The sequence below is a fragment of the Vidua chalybeata genome, chromosome 23 (genome assembly GCF_026979565.1).
Source record: "Vidua chalybeata isolate OUT-0048 chromosome 23, bVidCha1 merged haplotype, whole genome shotgun sequence".
Classification (NCBI taxonomy): domain Eukaryota; kingdom Metazoa; phylum Chordata; class Aves; order Passeriformes; family Viduidae; genus Vidua; species Vidua chalybeata.
Genome location: NC_071552.1, coordinates 1,396,913 through 1,413,080, shown reverse-complemented (window position 1 = coordinate 1,413,080; position 16,168 = coordinate 1,396,913). Strand labels below are relative to the sequence as shown.

At 49.8% G+C, this 16,168-nt stretch overlaps 1 protein-coding gene across 8 annotated transcripts; it reads left to right on the top strand.

Moving 5' to 3' along the window:
• Nucleotides 1-5,553: 5,553 nt before the first annotated feature.
• Nucleotides 5,554-9,246, top strand: LOC128799214 (uncharacterized). 8 transcript variants are annotated; one of them, XR_008434669.1, is made up of 5 exons: nucleotides 5,554-5,803; nucleotides 6,104-6,808; nucleotides 6,931-7,076; nucleotides 7,923-8,238; nucleotides 8,367-9,246. XR_008434669.1 is itself a non-coding variant. In XM_053963448.1 (5 exons), exons 1-5 carry the CDS (start codon nucleotides 5,714-5,716, stop codon nucleotides 8,425-8,427), a joined length of 801 nt encoding a protein of 266 aa, XP_053819423.1. In that variant the 5' UTR covers nucleotides 5,554-5,713; the 3' UTR covers nucleotides 8,428-9,246. The 8 variants fall into 8 exon arrangements, 1 of the variants encoding a protein (XP_053819423.1); XR_008434671.1 differs by having other exon boundaries at nucleotides 5,554-5,883; XR_008434672.1 differs by having other exon boundaries at nucleotides 5,554-6,224; nucleotides 6,624-6,808.
• The last annotated feature ends 6,922 nt before the right edge of the window (nucleotides 9,247-16,168 follow it).

Below are 16,168 nucleotides of genomic sequence, written 5' to 3'. Positions count from 1 at the left end.
CTTTAAATAGTATATTAATGGAATATAGTATAGTTTTAATAAAGCTGTCCTTCAGCCTTCTGATCTAGAACCAAACAGCAGCATTTCTTCCCTGAGCCTGGGTCGCCGTGTTTTACTATGAGGGGTCATCTCTTTCCTCCCCTCTGAGGGAGGTGAGGCTCTGGCACAGGTTCCAGAGAAGCCGTGGCTGCCCCGTCCCTGGGATTGCCCAAGGCCAAAGGTTGGATGGAGCTCTGAGCAGTCTGGTGGAAGGTGTCCCTGCCCTTGGGTGCCTCCTCTGCCTGATCTCAGCTGGAATTGCTGCCACTCACACAACAAATTCTCCCCCTCCGCCCTGGGAGCATCCTCACCGTGTGAGAAGAGTCCTCAGCCACTGCCCCAGCGGAGCTGGAGCCACGTTCTGCTGCTGAAGCATTTGGAGGTGCATGGAAGTGTTTTCCAGGTGAACAAATCCCAGCTCCCAGGCTGCTGTGGAGCTGCACACGCTTGGCACCAGCCCCTCCTTGGCAAGGATGGGCAGGGCTGGGCTCAGCACCAACGCTCCCAGCCAGGAATCCAGATGGGATGTGAAGCAAAAGCCTGCTGGGGGATGTGGTTTAAGGCTCCTTCTGCAAGCAGGGTGCATCTGGTTCTGCCTTGAAGGGGAGCCTTGGCTTCACCTGCCTCTCCAGCAGAATGAGCCTGCCCTGCTCAGCGCAGCAGATTGTCACCCTTGTGCCAAGAACGACACAAGAACAGACAAGGATGCAGCGTGGAAAGGAAGAAAAGAAGGCTTTAATGGAAAGGAAGAAAAGAAGGCTTTAATGGAAAAGAAGAAAAGAAAGCTTTAATGGAAAGGAAACTTTGGCTTAAATAGACCGACACGACACATTCTGTTTGATTGGTTAATTAATAAAAACATCTTTCTCACACACCGTCCTTGAGAGGAACAGAAAAGCAAGGTGGAAAAACACCACTGCAGATGGTTTAGACTAACAAGTTATCACATTCCTACAGCTCCCTAAAAATTCTCACAAGCCTCTGTGAGGACCCATTGCTGTTTGTCTCTCCCTGCCCAGGCTGGCATCCACAGCAGATCCCGGGGCTGGCTCCAAGGGAGGCTTCCCACAGGGGAGCAGACATCTGCTGGGCGTTTGCACGAGTGCTGGGAAGGGAAGGCAGCACTCTCCTGCCCTCCAAAAACAAATCCAGGAGTGTTGGAGGGTAAAGCAGGAGGGGCAGGGAGATGTGTTTGTCATTAATGCCAGTGCAGAGAGGAAAGGAGCTGCATCTGCCAGCACTGCCGGCTCCAAACCAGCTTTAAAAGGGAGGAGGCTGCAGAAACTTCCCTTTTCTGCCCTGCAAAAAACTCCAGCCTCAGCCCAATCTGGTGCAGAGCTGTCCAAGACACAAAACCCTACACAAGGTCATGGGTGTCACAAATCCTCCCAGCAGCTTCTCTCCACAAATCCGCAGGATTTTTTTTTTTTGTTTGTTTCGTTATGTGGATGGGGTTGGAGGGAAAGGGATTGTTCACCACCAGAGCTAAAGGGGGTTTGTGAGGCTGGGGATGCTCCCAGCACCTGCCAGAGCCAGGGGGTTTTGGGGTGCTGCATTTGCCATGTTACAAAAGCACAAAACAGTGCCCCTCATTATTCATCCGAAGGGATGGTCCAGCACAATCAGGGCTCGGAGCAAATTGCCTTTTCTTATCTCCAGTACAGCATTTAATGCATACAATGCATAATACAACAGGCTGTGAAAGCCAGGACGGGGCTCTGCAACACAATCCCCTGGAGGCTGAGCTGCGCTGATGCAAAGACCACTCTCACCTCCTTCCCTCCCAGTCCCTGCCCAGTTCCAACTGGTGGGGCCTCAATCCCCTTGCAGGAGCAGCTCTCCCAAGCACCCGGGGGCGCTGGGCTCCGTTTGAGCCTCCCCATCTGATTAGATTTATGCAAATTCCTGTATTTATTAGCATAACAGGAAGATTGTTCTGCTGCCTGGGAAGAAACGAGCCCCTTTATTCCAATAGATGTGTCAGCTCGGAGCAGTTAATAAGATCTATTTGTAATCCATAGGTAGGCACGATAAGAGCAGGATAACTCAGCACTTCCACTGGCAGAGGAGCTGCTGGGAATATGGGTAGCAGGGAACTCGGTGTAATTATTAGGAGAGATATTTAAATACTCTTCAGGGTAATTCTGGAGAGTGCAAGGGAAGCCAAACACGCTGAAAATGTCATTTCAGCTTCAGCTGCTGACTGGAGGAGGCAGGTGGGAGGTGATGCCCCAGGCAGAGCCAGCTCAGTGCTCTGGAGAAGGTCCATGGGGTGATGAGAGGGGAGAGCTGGCAGAAGGAAAAGCACCCACAGCCCAAGGAACAGATCTCAAGGGCCTCTTAAGGCTAAATTCACCTGTTTTCCTTGGTTTCAGGACTTGAGGGCATCAGAAACTTGGGTTGCAGTTGGGTTAGCCACGAGATCAGCTGCAGCTGCTGTCTCCAGGTTTCAGTTTTATTTAGAATTGTGGAATCACAGCTGGAAGGGACCCACAAGGCTCATCCCAGTCCAACTCCTGGCCCTGCACAGGCCATCCCCAAGAATTGAACTTGGTTCCTTCCAGCCTGTAAAGCCTGCAAGTAAATCCCACCCTGATTTATTTTGTGGGGGAGAGAGTTCTGAGCAGTCCTGTGCATCAGCTTAGCCCAGGTCATGACCAGGACCCCAAGGAGGATCCAGGAATTCCAAAGGCTGATCCCAACACAGAACACTTCCCTGCCTCCCACCACAGCAGAGTGTCTGGGCCCTGGTGGTGGACACCAGGATTGCTGTTTTCATTTGTCCCTAATTAGCTATGAAATTATGTTTGCAACCTGCTAAAATGCCCACTTAGGCTGGGGGGGAGCAAACATTGGCCCATCTGCCAAGAGGTTTTGCAGCAGACGTTTATCTAAATAGAGAAATCACCCTGCTATTCACATCTGATTAACAAACACAGCCTCTAATTAGCCCATGTGATTAAGATTCATTTGAGGAGTCACTTCAGCACATACATTAAACCATCACTCCTTTGCTCAGTGATGGTGAGAAGGCAGGAGAGGAGTGGTCCTGCCTGGCTGCAGCTCTGAAGGAGGAAAAGCAGAAACATTTAAGGCCATGCTCAGAACAAAGGGTCAAACCACTGCTGGGGCAATATTCCACGGGGGTTTTCCCTCGAGGATATTGTTGTAGTCCAGACACACCAGTGAGGTGAGAAAAATTGCTGGTTTTTACCAGCTCACCAGCACTGCCTGTACTGGATCCAAAACCTGGCTCTTCCAGCACGAGGAGAAATCCCCCAGGATTTAGGAAAGATCCTCCCAGCCCAAACTGCTTGAATTTCCCAGTCAGGACCTCCCAGAGCACCTTCCATGCACCTCTGCAGCTCTCCCAGGGGATTGGACTGTTGGCAAAGCTGTTGCCCGAGTGTTGCTAAATAACATTTTGCCTATTGTTGCCCTGCTTTGCTGCAAGAATTGCCACAATCAGTGTGATTGGTAATGTGTCCTGTCCTCTGCATCTCGGAGTTATTAACCTTAACAATGTCAATGAGCTGCTGCAGTAATTGAGTCGCAGCAAATTAAGGGTTGACGTAATTATTAAGAGCTGCTCGCTACACAGGAATATATTAATTTGTTATTGATGCCAGCAGAGTGGGGGCTTGCAAGGAGAGGAGAATGCAGAGTGACTGCAGCGAGAGGATGAAGCTGGGCAGCCCCAAATGCCAACAGGTGGATTCCAGTTTCCTTGGGTTTCCCTTCATATCCATAGAGCACTGGGCAGTCACATGGTGATGCTGAATTCCCAATTATTGGCCTGTTTTCCTCCCAGATAAGGGGCTTTGCCAGCCAAGGGAAGGGGCAAAAGTCCAATTTTGTGGGGTTTCAGCCATTTCAGGATTTTTGTTTGGAATTTCAATTCAGTCCCAGTCCAATGCAAGGCTGTGAAGAGATAAAATGGGAAAACAGCACATCCAGCGTATTTCAGTATAAAGGCACAACCTGATGTGCTTTCTTTAAGTGAGTCACTGGGGGAGTGTTGCTGTTGCTTTCATGAACATTAAGTGTGCCATTAACATCTTTACCTTAATTAAAACCATATTGAAATCCAAAACAAAAATTCTGAAGCGGCTAAAAACCCATTAAAAAAAAACCACCCCAACCTTTGGAAGGAGAGAAGAGCTGCAACCTCACAGATGATGGGATGGGAATGAGAAATTCCATAATGGCTCCTTCAAAAAAATCCCAATTACCTGGAAGGATTTTGGAGCTGCACCTGCACCAACAGGACAACCTGCCCTGTCAGCTGTACATGATATAATATAAGCACCAAAAAAAACCTCTTAGCACTGCTCCAGTCTGCAAAGAATCACCTGAGTTGCTTCCAAAGCATTCCAAGGGAAAGAACAATAAAGAGGAGAAAAGAACGTTCTGGGGGAACATGTGGTATTAAAGAGTTTTTGCTTCTGCTAAATATTAATCTGGATTTCCTCTTGTACTGCACTGATCCTACAGATGAGTTACCTGTTCCTCCAGGCTTGCTATTTTAAAAGCTGCTTTATTTTGCTGGAGATAATTTCTCTGTCCAGCCCCCCCTCCCCGTTTCAGAATGGTGATAGTGGCTGCAGGAAAGCGAGAGGCAATTTCTCACCTGCCCAATGTGATTCTGCTATCTCCACTTGGAGCACAAAATCTCCCATTACCTCGTCCATGCAGAGCATGCAAAAACCTCCCCTCGCTTCATTTCCCGGGCAGGGAGATGTGATACCAGCCAGAAGGAAAATCTCCATGCAAATATTCCTCCCCTGGGCAATCTGTGTTCTTAAACTTCTCTTTTCCCCACAAAAATACAACGTTTAGGCTCCTGGAGGAGCCTTCCTCTGCTGCTGCTGAGGGCTGTTATTGGCACTTCCAGACACGAAAGATCCTTTTAAATCTCTTTGGTCTGGGATGGGGATCATTCCTTTCCCTTTCCACAGGAATAAGGGAATTGTTCTTTCCTGCAGGGTTGCGTGGCACTAAGTAAAAGAGGGGAGATCCAAAGGGCAAGGGAGGGAAGGCAAACCCAGGAATCTCAGCTGGATTTTGAGAATAGAAACATTTTCCATCTGCTCAGGTTCTCTGCAGCCTTTGTGGGTCCTGAGGATCATCGGGGTCTGTGTGGGAGCAGATCCTTCAGGGGTTCCTGCACGCTCCTCCCTCCCTGGAAACCATCCCCATTGCCCTGATTTTTGAAAGTGTAACGTTTTCTTTTATAGTTCTTTTGAAAGTTTTAAAGTTCTGATGTTTCCATATTTCCATATTTCTAGTGGAGTTCTCACACAGTTCATGTAAAAAATTATTGTTTTGCATTCTTCCTTGTGGGAGGAGAGATTTGATGGACTGTTGGTTTGACCAGTGTGGTTGGAGAGGTGGCAATTCCACTTTTGGAATTCTATATATTGTGAGGTCATAAATAAAGTCAGCTCTTTTTCTCTTTTGAACTTACCAAGCTTCTGTGAGCTCATTTCATGTCCCATAGTGACACAGCCCAGCTCTCCTCTTCACCCCTTTTCCCTGCCCTACTGCCCTGAACAGGATTGCTGCTTCTTTTAAAGTTCCAACTGCAGCTAAAATCCCCTGTCGGATCTGACAGCAAACAAACCCTGGCAGAGGGAGCCAGGCACAGCGTGGCTGTGGCGTGGGAGGGATTGGGATGAGATCAGAATTCTCCATCAGAATTGGGATGGTTTCAGCTGCCACAAGAGCCAAGTCCTGGTTTCTGACAATTTTATTTGCAGGGCAGGTCAGTGGGCCCTGGGAATGGAGAAAACTGGGCTAAAGAGAAAATGTGGGAAATGCTCCTTTCCTTCTCTCTTGACCCTGGTGAGGTTCTCCATCAGCTCTGCCAAACACCACTGTTAAAAGGCTGTGATAAACGAATGGAGTTTAAATAATTTGGGAGAACAATGGGCATTTCCAAGGAAGTTCATTAGCAGGAATGTTCCCTGCACTTCCCTGGAGGAGCCACATGGATGTCCAAGCACACAGCCCAGGCAGGACCCCTCACACTTCAGCTGCCACATCTTCCTTTTCCTTGGGACAGAACCTTGCTCCGGGCTCCCAGGGAAGCAATTAATGTGAGGAAATAAGGAAACCAAAACCTGCCAAAGGAGATTTCTGTGCTGCGGATAATCAGGGTGGCAGCTGCCTATGGTCCCTGTCAGGTGGGATGGAAATTCATTGTTGTAAAAAGGCTTCCTAGGCGAGGCTGGGATTCAGATTTTAGGGTGGTATTTGGAACTTTTTCCAAAGTTCTTCCTGTCTAATAGAGGAAAGAGTGCGTGGAGGCATTGGGAGTTAATCCCAGGGGTAGCAGAGGGTGCTCTGGGGCTGATCAACAGGGAGATGATGCCCTCAGAGCCACCCAAAATACTGGCAGAGGCTGAGCTGGAGCCAGCTTAGCCCAGCCTTGTGTCTCTAAAACCAGGCCTTTGGGAAGGGGCTGTGCAAGAGCCAGCAAATGGTTTTGAACAGACCTAGAGAGAGCAAGGGCTGCTGCTGGTTTCTAATTAGGGGGGAAAGGAATTGTTTTCCCTGAGTTCCCTCCGTGATCTCATCCCTAGGAAGCAGCCAAAAATATCCCCGCACCCTGGCTCAGAAAGGAGCACATTGTTCCCTTGTCTCCTGGCAAAGGGAGGGGTGAGGAGCAGGTCAAGCACGAAAATGTGCTCAAAAATCCCCCAGGCCCCAGCAGCCTCCCCTGGGTGTCCTCCCAAACATCCACACCCAGCCAGGCCAGCAGCTCCAGGTGATTCCCAGCTCCCACGGAACCTTCTCAGGCTCCTCTGGGGCAGGGAGGGAAATGCTGTCCCTAATCAGGGCTGACATGGCAATTTTCTCCATCATGTCACTTGTCACGGGGGCCAGCAGCCTCCCTTCCCAGCGCAGGGCTTCCCTGGGAGCCTCCCCGAGTCCTGCTGAGGAGAAAGAAACCAATTGTGGAGCCCAGCAGCTGCCCAAGGAGATGAGGAGCTGCTGTGCACAGCCTGGGCTCTGGGAAAGTATTGTAAATGCAGGTGAGCTTGGTGGGAGGAGATGCTGATGTGTGACTCCAGCTCAGAAGGCTGAATGATTTCTTTATTAGAACTATGCTATAATACATTAATTTACTGTTTAAAGGAGATACTAAAACTACAAACTCTTCTAACTGCCAAATCTAACTCACAACTCGTGACCCTCTCTGAGAGCCCAGCCACAGCTGGGTTGGATTGGATTGGATTGGATTGGATTGGATTGGATTGGATTGGGTTGGATTGGATTGGATTGGATTGGATTGGATTGGATTGGGTTGGGTTGAATTGGGTTGGGTTGGGTTGGGTTGAATTGGGTTGGGTTGAATTGGGTTGGGTTGGGTTGGATTGGATTGGATTGGGTTGGATTGGGTTGGATTGGATTGGATTGGATTGGGTTGGGTTGGGTTGGGTTGGGTTGGATTGGATTGGATTGGGTTGGGTTGGATTGGGTTGGGTTGGATTGGATTGGATTGGGTTGGGTTGGATTGGATTGGGTTGGATTGGGTTGGGTTGGGTTGGGTTGGGTTGGGTTGGGTTGGGTTGGATTGGATTGGATTGGTTGGATTGGATTGGATTGGATTGGGTTGGGTTGGGTTGGGTTGGATTGGGTTGGGTTGGGTTGGGTTGGGTTGGGTTGGGTTGGATTGGATTGGATTGGATTGGATTGGGTTGGGTTGGGTTGGATTGGGTTGGGTTGGATTGGGTTGGCCACCAGGCTCAAACAATCCTCACCAGAATCCAACCAAGCAATCACCCCAGGTAAACAATTCTCCAAACACATTCCACATGGGAAAAACAAGGAGCAGAAATAGAAATTGTTTTCTCTTTCTTCTCTCTGTGCTCCTCTAGGAAAAAATCCTGAGAGAGAGAAGAGTGTGCTGCCACAGGAAAGGGCAGCAAAGGTCTCCTGGAGCCGTGCTGGCCATCCCAAGGACTCCCTCCTGCTCCTGCTGGCTGCCCCAGCCTCCCTCCTGTGGGGGAAAGGCTCAGGGGGGCTGCCTGAGCAATGGGGGTGTCACCCTGATGCCCTAAGGGGCTGGAACACAGGCTGGACGGAGTCAAGAGCACTAAAGGGGAGATTTATTGAGGTGCCTTCAGAGGCCACACCCTGGCAGTACCCAGATGGCTCCGAGATGGAAGCAAAAGAGAGCTTGGTCACATTTTTGTAAGTTTTAGTCCATTTGCACATAGGAGTTAACTGCCCAGTTAACAGCTTCAAATGATGAAGTTTCATCCTCCTTGCTCGCTTGCCTGCCCTCCTCTTCTCATGTTGTTTATGCTTTGGGCCTGAAGTTTGAAGAGATTGTCCCCGAGTCTGCAGCTAGAACAGGATTGTTTGGCTTCACCACCCTGAAGAAAGATCCTAGTGACACTGAATATAAAGCTGAAAGCTGCACACCAAACCAGAACAGAAAAACTTAAACCTAAGGTATCGACCCCACTGCAAATGGCACTGGGACCCCCCTGTCCCCGTCCTCGGGGTGCTGGATGTGGATTTCTGCACAAAGCAGATGGGGTTTGTCCCCCTCCACAGCCCAGAGCTCCACCCAGCCCTGGTTACAGCACAGACCTTCCTGGTCCTGCTCAGTTAAAGAGGAAAAGACAAAGCTGGGGGAGAGCACAAGGCGAAGGCTCCTGTGGGATGTGGAATCAGCCCAGGCACTGAGTGATGCTCTGTTCTGAGCACATGGGCCAAGAGATCCCACTCAGAACTCACTCTGAATTCTCCCAGGCCTACTCATCAAAACAGATCTTTTCATCCCCTTTGTGTTCTTCGCTTGCATCTGTTGTTTTTTGGGGGAAAAAAGGCTTGTACAGAAATTCCACGTTTTAGAAATCTCTCCTGGAATGAACCAGCTGAAGGATTCGGAGCTCTGCTCTCTGGGGATGTGTTTTGGCCATCAGCTGGTCAGAGGAATTAAGGTTTCATTTTCCTTATTCTTCTCAGGATTCCCTCACTGACCCCACGGGCTGCTCCCCACCTTTATTAGTGCACTCTTGTGGGCAGCTCTCCAAACCAATAAACGTTATTGTTTCACTTCCCAGGGCCCTAAAATCACAACATTTACCAGAAATCCGTGGGGCTGTGCAGTTTGCTGTGGAAGTGGGGCCGGGATGGAGAGCAGTTAGGTCAGCCAGAGCCCCTGGCACCCCTCTGCTGAGCACACCCCATTAAAACACCTTTCTCTTGGCTTCAAGAAGTGTTCTTTGCCTAAATATCACGGGGAGGGGGCAAACCCGGCGTTTTTCACATTCACTCTCCTCAGATACGTTGGAAGGGGAAATTACAAACAGCTTTTTAAGGTGATGGAATGGTTCTGCTTGGGAGGGGCCTCGAAGCTCATCTCATCCCAGCCTTGGGCACCTCCCACCGCCTGCAGCATCTCATTCCAACCTGGCCTGGCCACCTCCAGGGATGGGGCAGCTCCAGCTCCTCTGGGCACCCCGTTCTGTTCACTGGCACCTGCTTGGGGCCAAAGAGAGCAGCCCCAGCTCTGCCAGGCAGCAGGGGAGCAGCAGGGAGCGTTCACTGCTGCTCCAGCTCCTTCCTGCACACGGCGCTCCCATTCAGCTTTTATTCTCCAAGAATAAATAGCCCGAAGGGCCTGCAATAATGGTTAAATGGTGCAATGTAAATTAAAAGCAGAAAGAAAGAGCAGGAGGCACTGAGACAGGAGAAAGCGTCGCTCTGCAGGCAGGATTGAGATCAGCCATCCCAGAGTCCCCTGGCTGGGCTGCTTCTGAAGGTCCTCGTGCATCACTGCACCTCATTTCCCCATTGGTGGGCTGAGGCAATGAGAAATTCTTTCCCCCAGCCTTTAGTCTTGTCTGCCTAAATCAGATTTTGCAGTAAAAGTCTGTGATACAGCCCGTTCAAAGGCTCGTCTCTAGTGCGTGACCATCCAGTGACACAGAAGCCTGGCATCATCCCTCTCCCCTTCCTGAGTCATCTTTAGCTCTGGATAATTGGATCAAACACCAAAAACTCTCCTTGCAGAGTTCATGGCATCATTAAGCCTCCAGGCAGGGGGATTATCACCAGCAGGTGGTTTTAATTTGCTGCAGCAGCCAGCAAAGGTAAAAATGACACTGATGTGTTTGGAATCTTGTGTTGCTGCCTCAGTTTGGCGTGGGAGGGATAAACTGAGGGACAGAAAGCTTTAAAGGACAAAAATTAAGGGGAAAAATAAACAAAAAGCCCGGGATGTTTGAGGTTTTTGTATCCAAACGTTTAAGGTTTAAATGGAACAATGGAGGGATGCTCCAAAGTTCTGTGCCAGTTTGTGACAGGAACATTGCATTCCTCTGGGCTTAGCAGCGATTCCCAGGAATTGCTGAGCAGCCCCATCCTCAGCTCCGTGCCTTCTCAGCATCCCTCAGCCCCATTTCAGGACAAGCTGCAGAGATGAAAGCCCTGATTTAGGGAGAGGGTCAGGGAAGCACAGATGTTATTGTGGAGTTGGTCAGGGGAGCTGCTGATGGGATGGACTCAGAGCTCTTTGGCACTCAGCAAGTTTCCTTGCTCCCTGCTCAGTGCTGGAAGCTTTTAGGATTCTCAGATTCCAACAGGGAAAGATTGATTTTCATTGCTAAGTGGAGGAACTAAGCCTCCTCTTGGATTCTTTCCCCTCTGTGCCAGAGCAGCACCACCCTTCCCTCCTCCACCCCTCACAGGGAAGGGTTTTTTCCTAATATCCCCTCTAAACCTCCTCGCTGTCACTTTGAAGCCATTCCCCCTGGTCCTGTCACTGCACATCCTTGTGGAATGTCCCTCTCCATCTTTCCTGCAGGCTCCAGTGCCTCCCACCTGAGGAATTTTGTACCAGCGTGGCTCAAGTCAGTTCTGAGGCTGCTTCAAACAGCGTCAGGTGTGCCCAGAGGATGGAAAAGTGACTGTGAAAGTGGGACACTCCTCGTCTGGGCCATCAGAGACCTGAGTGAGTGCTCCACTAACAAGGTCAGAGGGGGCAAGCTCCGTTTCCTGTGATTTTATGTCTCCTTACAACACGGGAAATTCAGCTTGATGCTGTTCTCTGAACTGATTCCCAGCTGGCTTGGTTTGAATGGGAGTTATAAAGTGAAATGAGAGCACCCACACTCCTCTGAGCAGCGGTGAAACAGCACTGCTCGGAAATGCTGCCTTTCAATAAATCACACCCACCTCCCAGTACACACAAAAACCATCAACCCCTCGATAACCCTTCTTCCCCCACCCCTGGGAACCCTCCCCTTCCCCTTCTTCTGGGAACCACGGCAGGCAAAGGGTGAAGGGGAGAGGAGCAGTGGCAAAGAGGGAATTTGGTGAAGTCCAAAGGGGAAGAATCCATCCCTGTGCATGTGCATGCCAGGCACTGCGCTGGAGACACAACCGCAGCCAGCCCAGGGATTAATTTAATTCCCAGGTATCATCTTTTATTTCAGGGGGAAAACAAGGGGAGGGGGGAGAAATCAATGTGAACATTTTCCTCCTAATATTGTCAGACAAGTGTGGTAACCATGGCAACAGGAGGAGCAGCATCTCCGGGGCTGCGTGTCTGGAAAAGGCGTTCTCCGGATTCCCATTTCTCCTGGTGCTCAGCAGAACGTGGGTGCTGAGCCCTGGCTCAGTCAATTTTCACCCTGATCTCACCCAGGGCCTCATCTCCAGGCTGGCTGTTCAGCAGATGTGGAACTACCAAAGATTCCCCGTGGGGAAAACAAACCCAGAGCCCTGCCCAGCGCTCCTGGGAGGTGTTTGCTGAGGTCTGCTCCCCCTCTGGTGTCTGAGCCCTGGCTGAGGGCTCCACAGCCAAGATCTGGGCTCAGTGCTCATCCACGCTGAGTTTGGGTGGGTTTGGAGCTTTCCTCCCAAGGGCTGGTGCCTGATTTCTGAACTGGAAGAGCCTTTTGATCCCTGCATCCTGAACAGGCCCTCTTGAGCTGGGAGCCGTGAGAACGTTTTAAAAAAAGAGAGAAAATCATCCAGACTCTCCTAAAAACCAGCTTTGCCATCAAAAAGAGCAAAGTCAGGAGACCTACTCAGGAGATCCAGTTCCTGGAAATCAAGTAACAAAATAGACAGTGTCAAATTCCCACTGATGTCATCAACAAAATCACAGCAATGTCTCCTCCAGCCAGCAAACAAACACACCACAAGCTTTCCTAAACACCACAGGTTTTTAAAAAAGACATATTCCTGAGTACAGTCAGGTCATAAACCCTCCCTACCTGATCACCCACAAGCTCCAGGCTCTGTTCCACTCTGATCCCAAACAGATCTGCCAAGTTTGATGCTGGGGTCAAGGCAGGAAGAGAAGGAATTCGAGCAACGTGCAAGTCTGCCTGAAAATCCAGACTGGAGAGCTCCCAGATGGAGTTTTTGTCCAAGTTGCTTCCCCTTTTAGCCACTGGGTGCAATCAAGACCTGGCCTCATTTCCAAGACAGCTTCTCCTCACGTTTTTCTGCCTCTGCTTTTCTGGAATCACTCTGGTGCTGAAGGAAACTTGAACAGCTTCTGCTGCTCTGCTCAGAGCCCTGAACCTCAGCAAAAGTTCACCGAACGCAGCAGATAAAGACTCAGGAACAACTGTTCTTAGAAGGGGAAGGAAACACAGAGATTTCTGCATGCTTTGCCTAATAATCAAATTACTGCAACTGGGCCTGCTACCGTTGCCTTGATAATTCTGACAAGCAGCTTTGGGAATCAGGAAATTCAGCTGCACACCTGAAACGTGCTGCTCATTTTAAAAAAAGATACTTCTGAGAGAGCCTGGTTGGTTACAAAGCACAAATGCACTTATTTTATCAATTTTTTTTTTTTTTCTTTCAGAATGCACATTTTTATCTCGGGAAACCCATTGAGAAAAAGCAAATCTGGGGCATGAATAATAGCAGGCTGCAAAAAGAGCGAGCTGGGCCGTGGGCCCTGTGCAAGGTTTACCAAAAAGATTCAATCCTGTGGTTTGTTCCTCCATGTCACATTAAAAATAAAGCCTCTTGCTGAACAAATTTCCCCAGAGGCAACATCCTCTGAAGGTCTCCTGCCTCTTGCAGTGAAATCTCTGCTCATCTCTGCCTGTGTTTTACAGCGGCCAACAAAGAGAGATTTGGGGTTGTTTGTCCATCCCAGAGTGGCACAAACAAATCAGGGTGAGAATGGGGGGAAGGAGCCGGCAGGGAGAGAAAAGGAAATGCTTTCTATATTGTTTTATACATCCCTCTGACGCTTCAAAGTTTTCTGGACACTGACCAAGCCAGGAAAAGCAGCATTTCTGCCAGGCTGGGTGGCCCAGCTGAGCCACCGCTCGGTGTTTTAGGGGCTGGGAAGGGAGCAGGCTCGGTGGCACTCCTGGGCAGGGACAGGAGCCTGCAAATCCCCTCTGGAAGTGGATCTGGGCATGGCCAGCCACGTGGAAAGAGGCAGTGAGGGGAAAAGCCTCCTGTCAACCCTCTCAGATTCCCTCCAGGAACTTCCAGGGTGCTCCTCCTGCCCTGCTGGAGTTCCCAGGAGCACAAAGTGCGGGCAGAGTCTGGCTGAGCTGTCCCAAAAGGACCACGAGGATGCTCCTGCCTGATTCACCTTCCTGCATTTATTTCTGTCCTTTCCCAACTCCCCCCGTTGGATTTCAAACCTTTAAAAACGCCACGGAAGGTTAAAACCGCAGGGAGACCTGCCAAGAATTCCTCTTTCTGCCGCTTTCCCGAGGCAATCCTTCTCTCTCCCCTTTTCCCTGGAAACAAAGGGATTTGCTCTCCTTCCCTGGACTTTCCCCAAGCCTTTCTCAGTCCCCTCTGGGAATTCTAAATCGGGACCACACCGCGCTGCTTTCCAGCGGGCATTGACTCCGTGTTCAATAGCAAGCGTGTTCTGATTTTGTCCCCTTGATTAATTCTGTTTGGGAGGTGATGAACTCCACCCCTGACCTCCCCTCCCTGCCTGTCAGGGCCTTTCAGTGGTTCCAGGCAGCTTTTAAGCAACTGGAGTAACTCAATCATCCCTGCAGAGCCTTTTTTTGTGGCCGGGAATTGAACATCCCTTGTCCTCGGTGGGGAAGTGAGATTAATGACTGGGGGATTTCAATATTCATGGCGCGGGGAGAGGTGCTCCTGCTGCTGGAGAGAGCTGCAGCACCACTGCAGCATCCGGAGCAACCTCACCTCTGCTCCTGGAAGCCCACACTGGGAAGGGAAAAACTGCTTTGTTGTCCTTCCTGTGCCGTGCAGGACACGGTGCTGATGAATCTGCAGTGTTTTCCTCAGTTTTGCCTCAGTGGTCTCCTCTTGGCTACCTGAACACTGAAATCTCACAGTTCCTAGCCCTCAATTCACTGCTCTCTGTGTTAGCAAGAGTTCTCCTTGGCAATGAAATGGTAAATCCTCTCTTCCTGGTTCCTTGGATGTTTTTTCTCCCCCCTTAACACCTGAAGAAGTCTCACAAATCAGACAGAAGCCCTTTCAATTTATTTTCACTCTGATTTAATCAGGGCAGCTCTGGAGGAGCTACACCCTGATCAAAGCAGAGCCAAGGCAGCGTGCACTGCCCCAATTTATCTGGTGTTTTTATACATATATGTATAAAATACCTGCTCAAAGAAGCAAAGCAACCAATTCCTGAGCACCCAGAGCTCCTTGGAACCACTGCAACCTTGTGGAGGTTCCGACCCCTCCCTGCCTGGTTTTTTCACTGCCTGAGGTTCTCCAGGGAGGTTCCTTCCCAAGATCCAGGTGCCTGAGGTCAGCCTGAGGAAGTTCTCTGCGCACTCACCGCAGCTCCTTTGTGATGGAAATTCGGCTGCCAGCGAGGGAGAGGAAAATCGATCTGATTCTCTGTGCTCACCTCAGCTGGGGACACCTGGAAAAGGAGCTCCAGGAACTCCCCCGGGACTCCCCTGGAGTTCATTGAGAGGCCTCAGCTCAGAGCCACGGCCCCTTTCAGGGGCAGCAGTGCCTTTGTGCTGGCTGCAGCAGAGCCTGCCTGGCACGGGGGACCCCAAACCCAGCTCCAAACCTCATTCTGGAGCCCGAGTTTCAGGAGGCCAAGCAGCAGCACCGAGGATTCTGCAGCAGGATCAACCAGCAGCAATGAGGAGCTGAAACCAATCCAATTGCCAGACTTTGCAAAGCTAAAAAAAAAAAAAAAAAAACAAAAAACAAAAAACAAAAAAAAAAAAAAAAACAACAACAAAAAACAACAACAACAACAACAACACAAAAAAAAAAAAAAAAAAAACCAAACAAACCAGAAATTGTCTAAATTTGCCTCCTGGCTCCATGGCGCCAGGGCTGCAGATTGTCAGGCTCGTTTTTCTCTGGGTGTCCCCCACTGCCTTCTGTGTGAGGGCATTGTGGTTTTCGAGGTCCAGGCCTGGGTTTTTCACTTTACACCAACAGCTGAGAAAATTCAACAATCACTTGACAGATTCCTCGGAGCTGGGGTGAGAAGGGGCTGGAAGAGCTTCTCAGGGCTCTGCTGCCCCAAGGCAGGATCAGCCTCCACTCACCCCTTGCTGAGAAAGTCTGTTCCCTTCAGTGATGAGCTTCCTGCCAAACCATTTACTCATTCCTTGAACAATCCTCCAGCTTTTCCTCATGTCTAACTTGAAACCATGCTGCTGGCTTAGCAATTAAATAAAGCAGTGGTCAAAAAAAGGACAATTTATGGGACTTGTACAAATCAAAAGGGAAGGGGGATGGAGTCCCCTTGTAAGTCACCCACCAGAGCAGCTGTGCATAAATAAATATTTATGGGATTGTTTCAAGTTGCAGCCAGCTCTGTCTCCAACTTCCCAGTCTCTGTCTTTAATCTGCCACGAGGTTTGCAGCAGATCACAGGGAATCTCAGAGCTGACATTCCAGCAGATTTCTGCAGCTCTCAGGTGTCACTGCTGCTCCATCCCCAACTCCCCGTTGCTGTTTTTGTGGATACAGCAACAAAACAGGAAAACTGGAGCTGGCAAAGCAAGCCCAGATCTACAGCTCAGCCTCCTACCAACTATTATCCATGCAAGAGCTGAATTAATTATCATTTCTCCCACCTTAGCTGAGCTTCTCAGAGCAGGTTTCATCACGGATTTTACAGCAGCGTCACGCACGGATTTATCATTAATTATTTGGC

Coding starts and splice junctions, on each gene's coding strand:
- LOC128799214 (XM_053963448.1), top strand. CDS start 5,714: ATGAGATCAGAATTCTCCATCAGAATTGGGATGGTTTCAGCTGCCACA. Junction 7,077..7,922: donor GGAAAGTATTGTAAATGCAG/GTGAGCTTGGTG, acceptor GTGCTCCTCTAG/GAAAAAATCCTGAGAGAGAG. Junction 8,239..8,366: donor GAGAGCTTGGTCACATTTTT/GTAAGTTTTAGT, acceptor TTGGGCCTGAAG/TTTGAAGAGATTGTCCCCGA.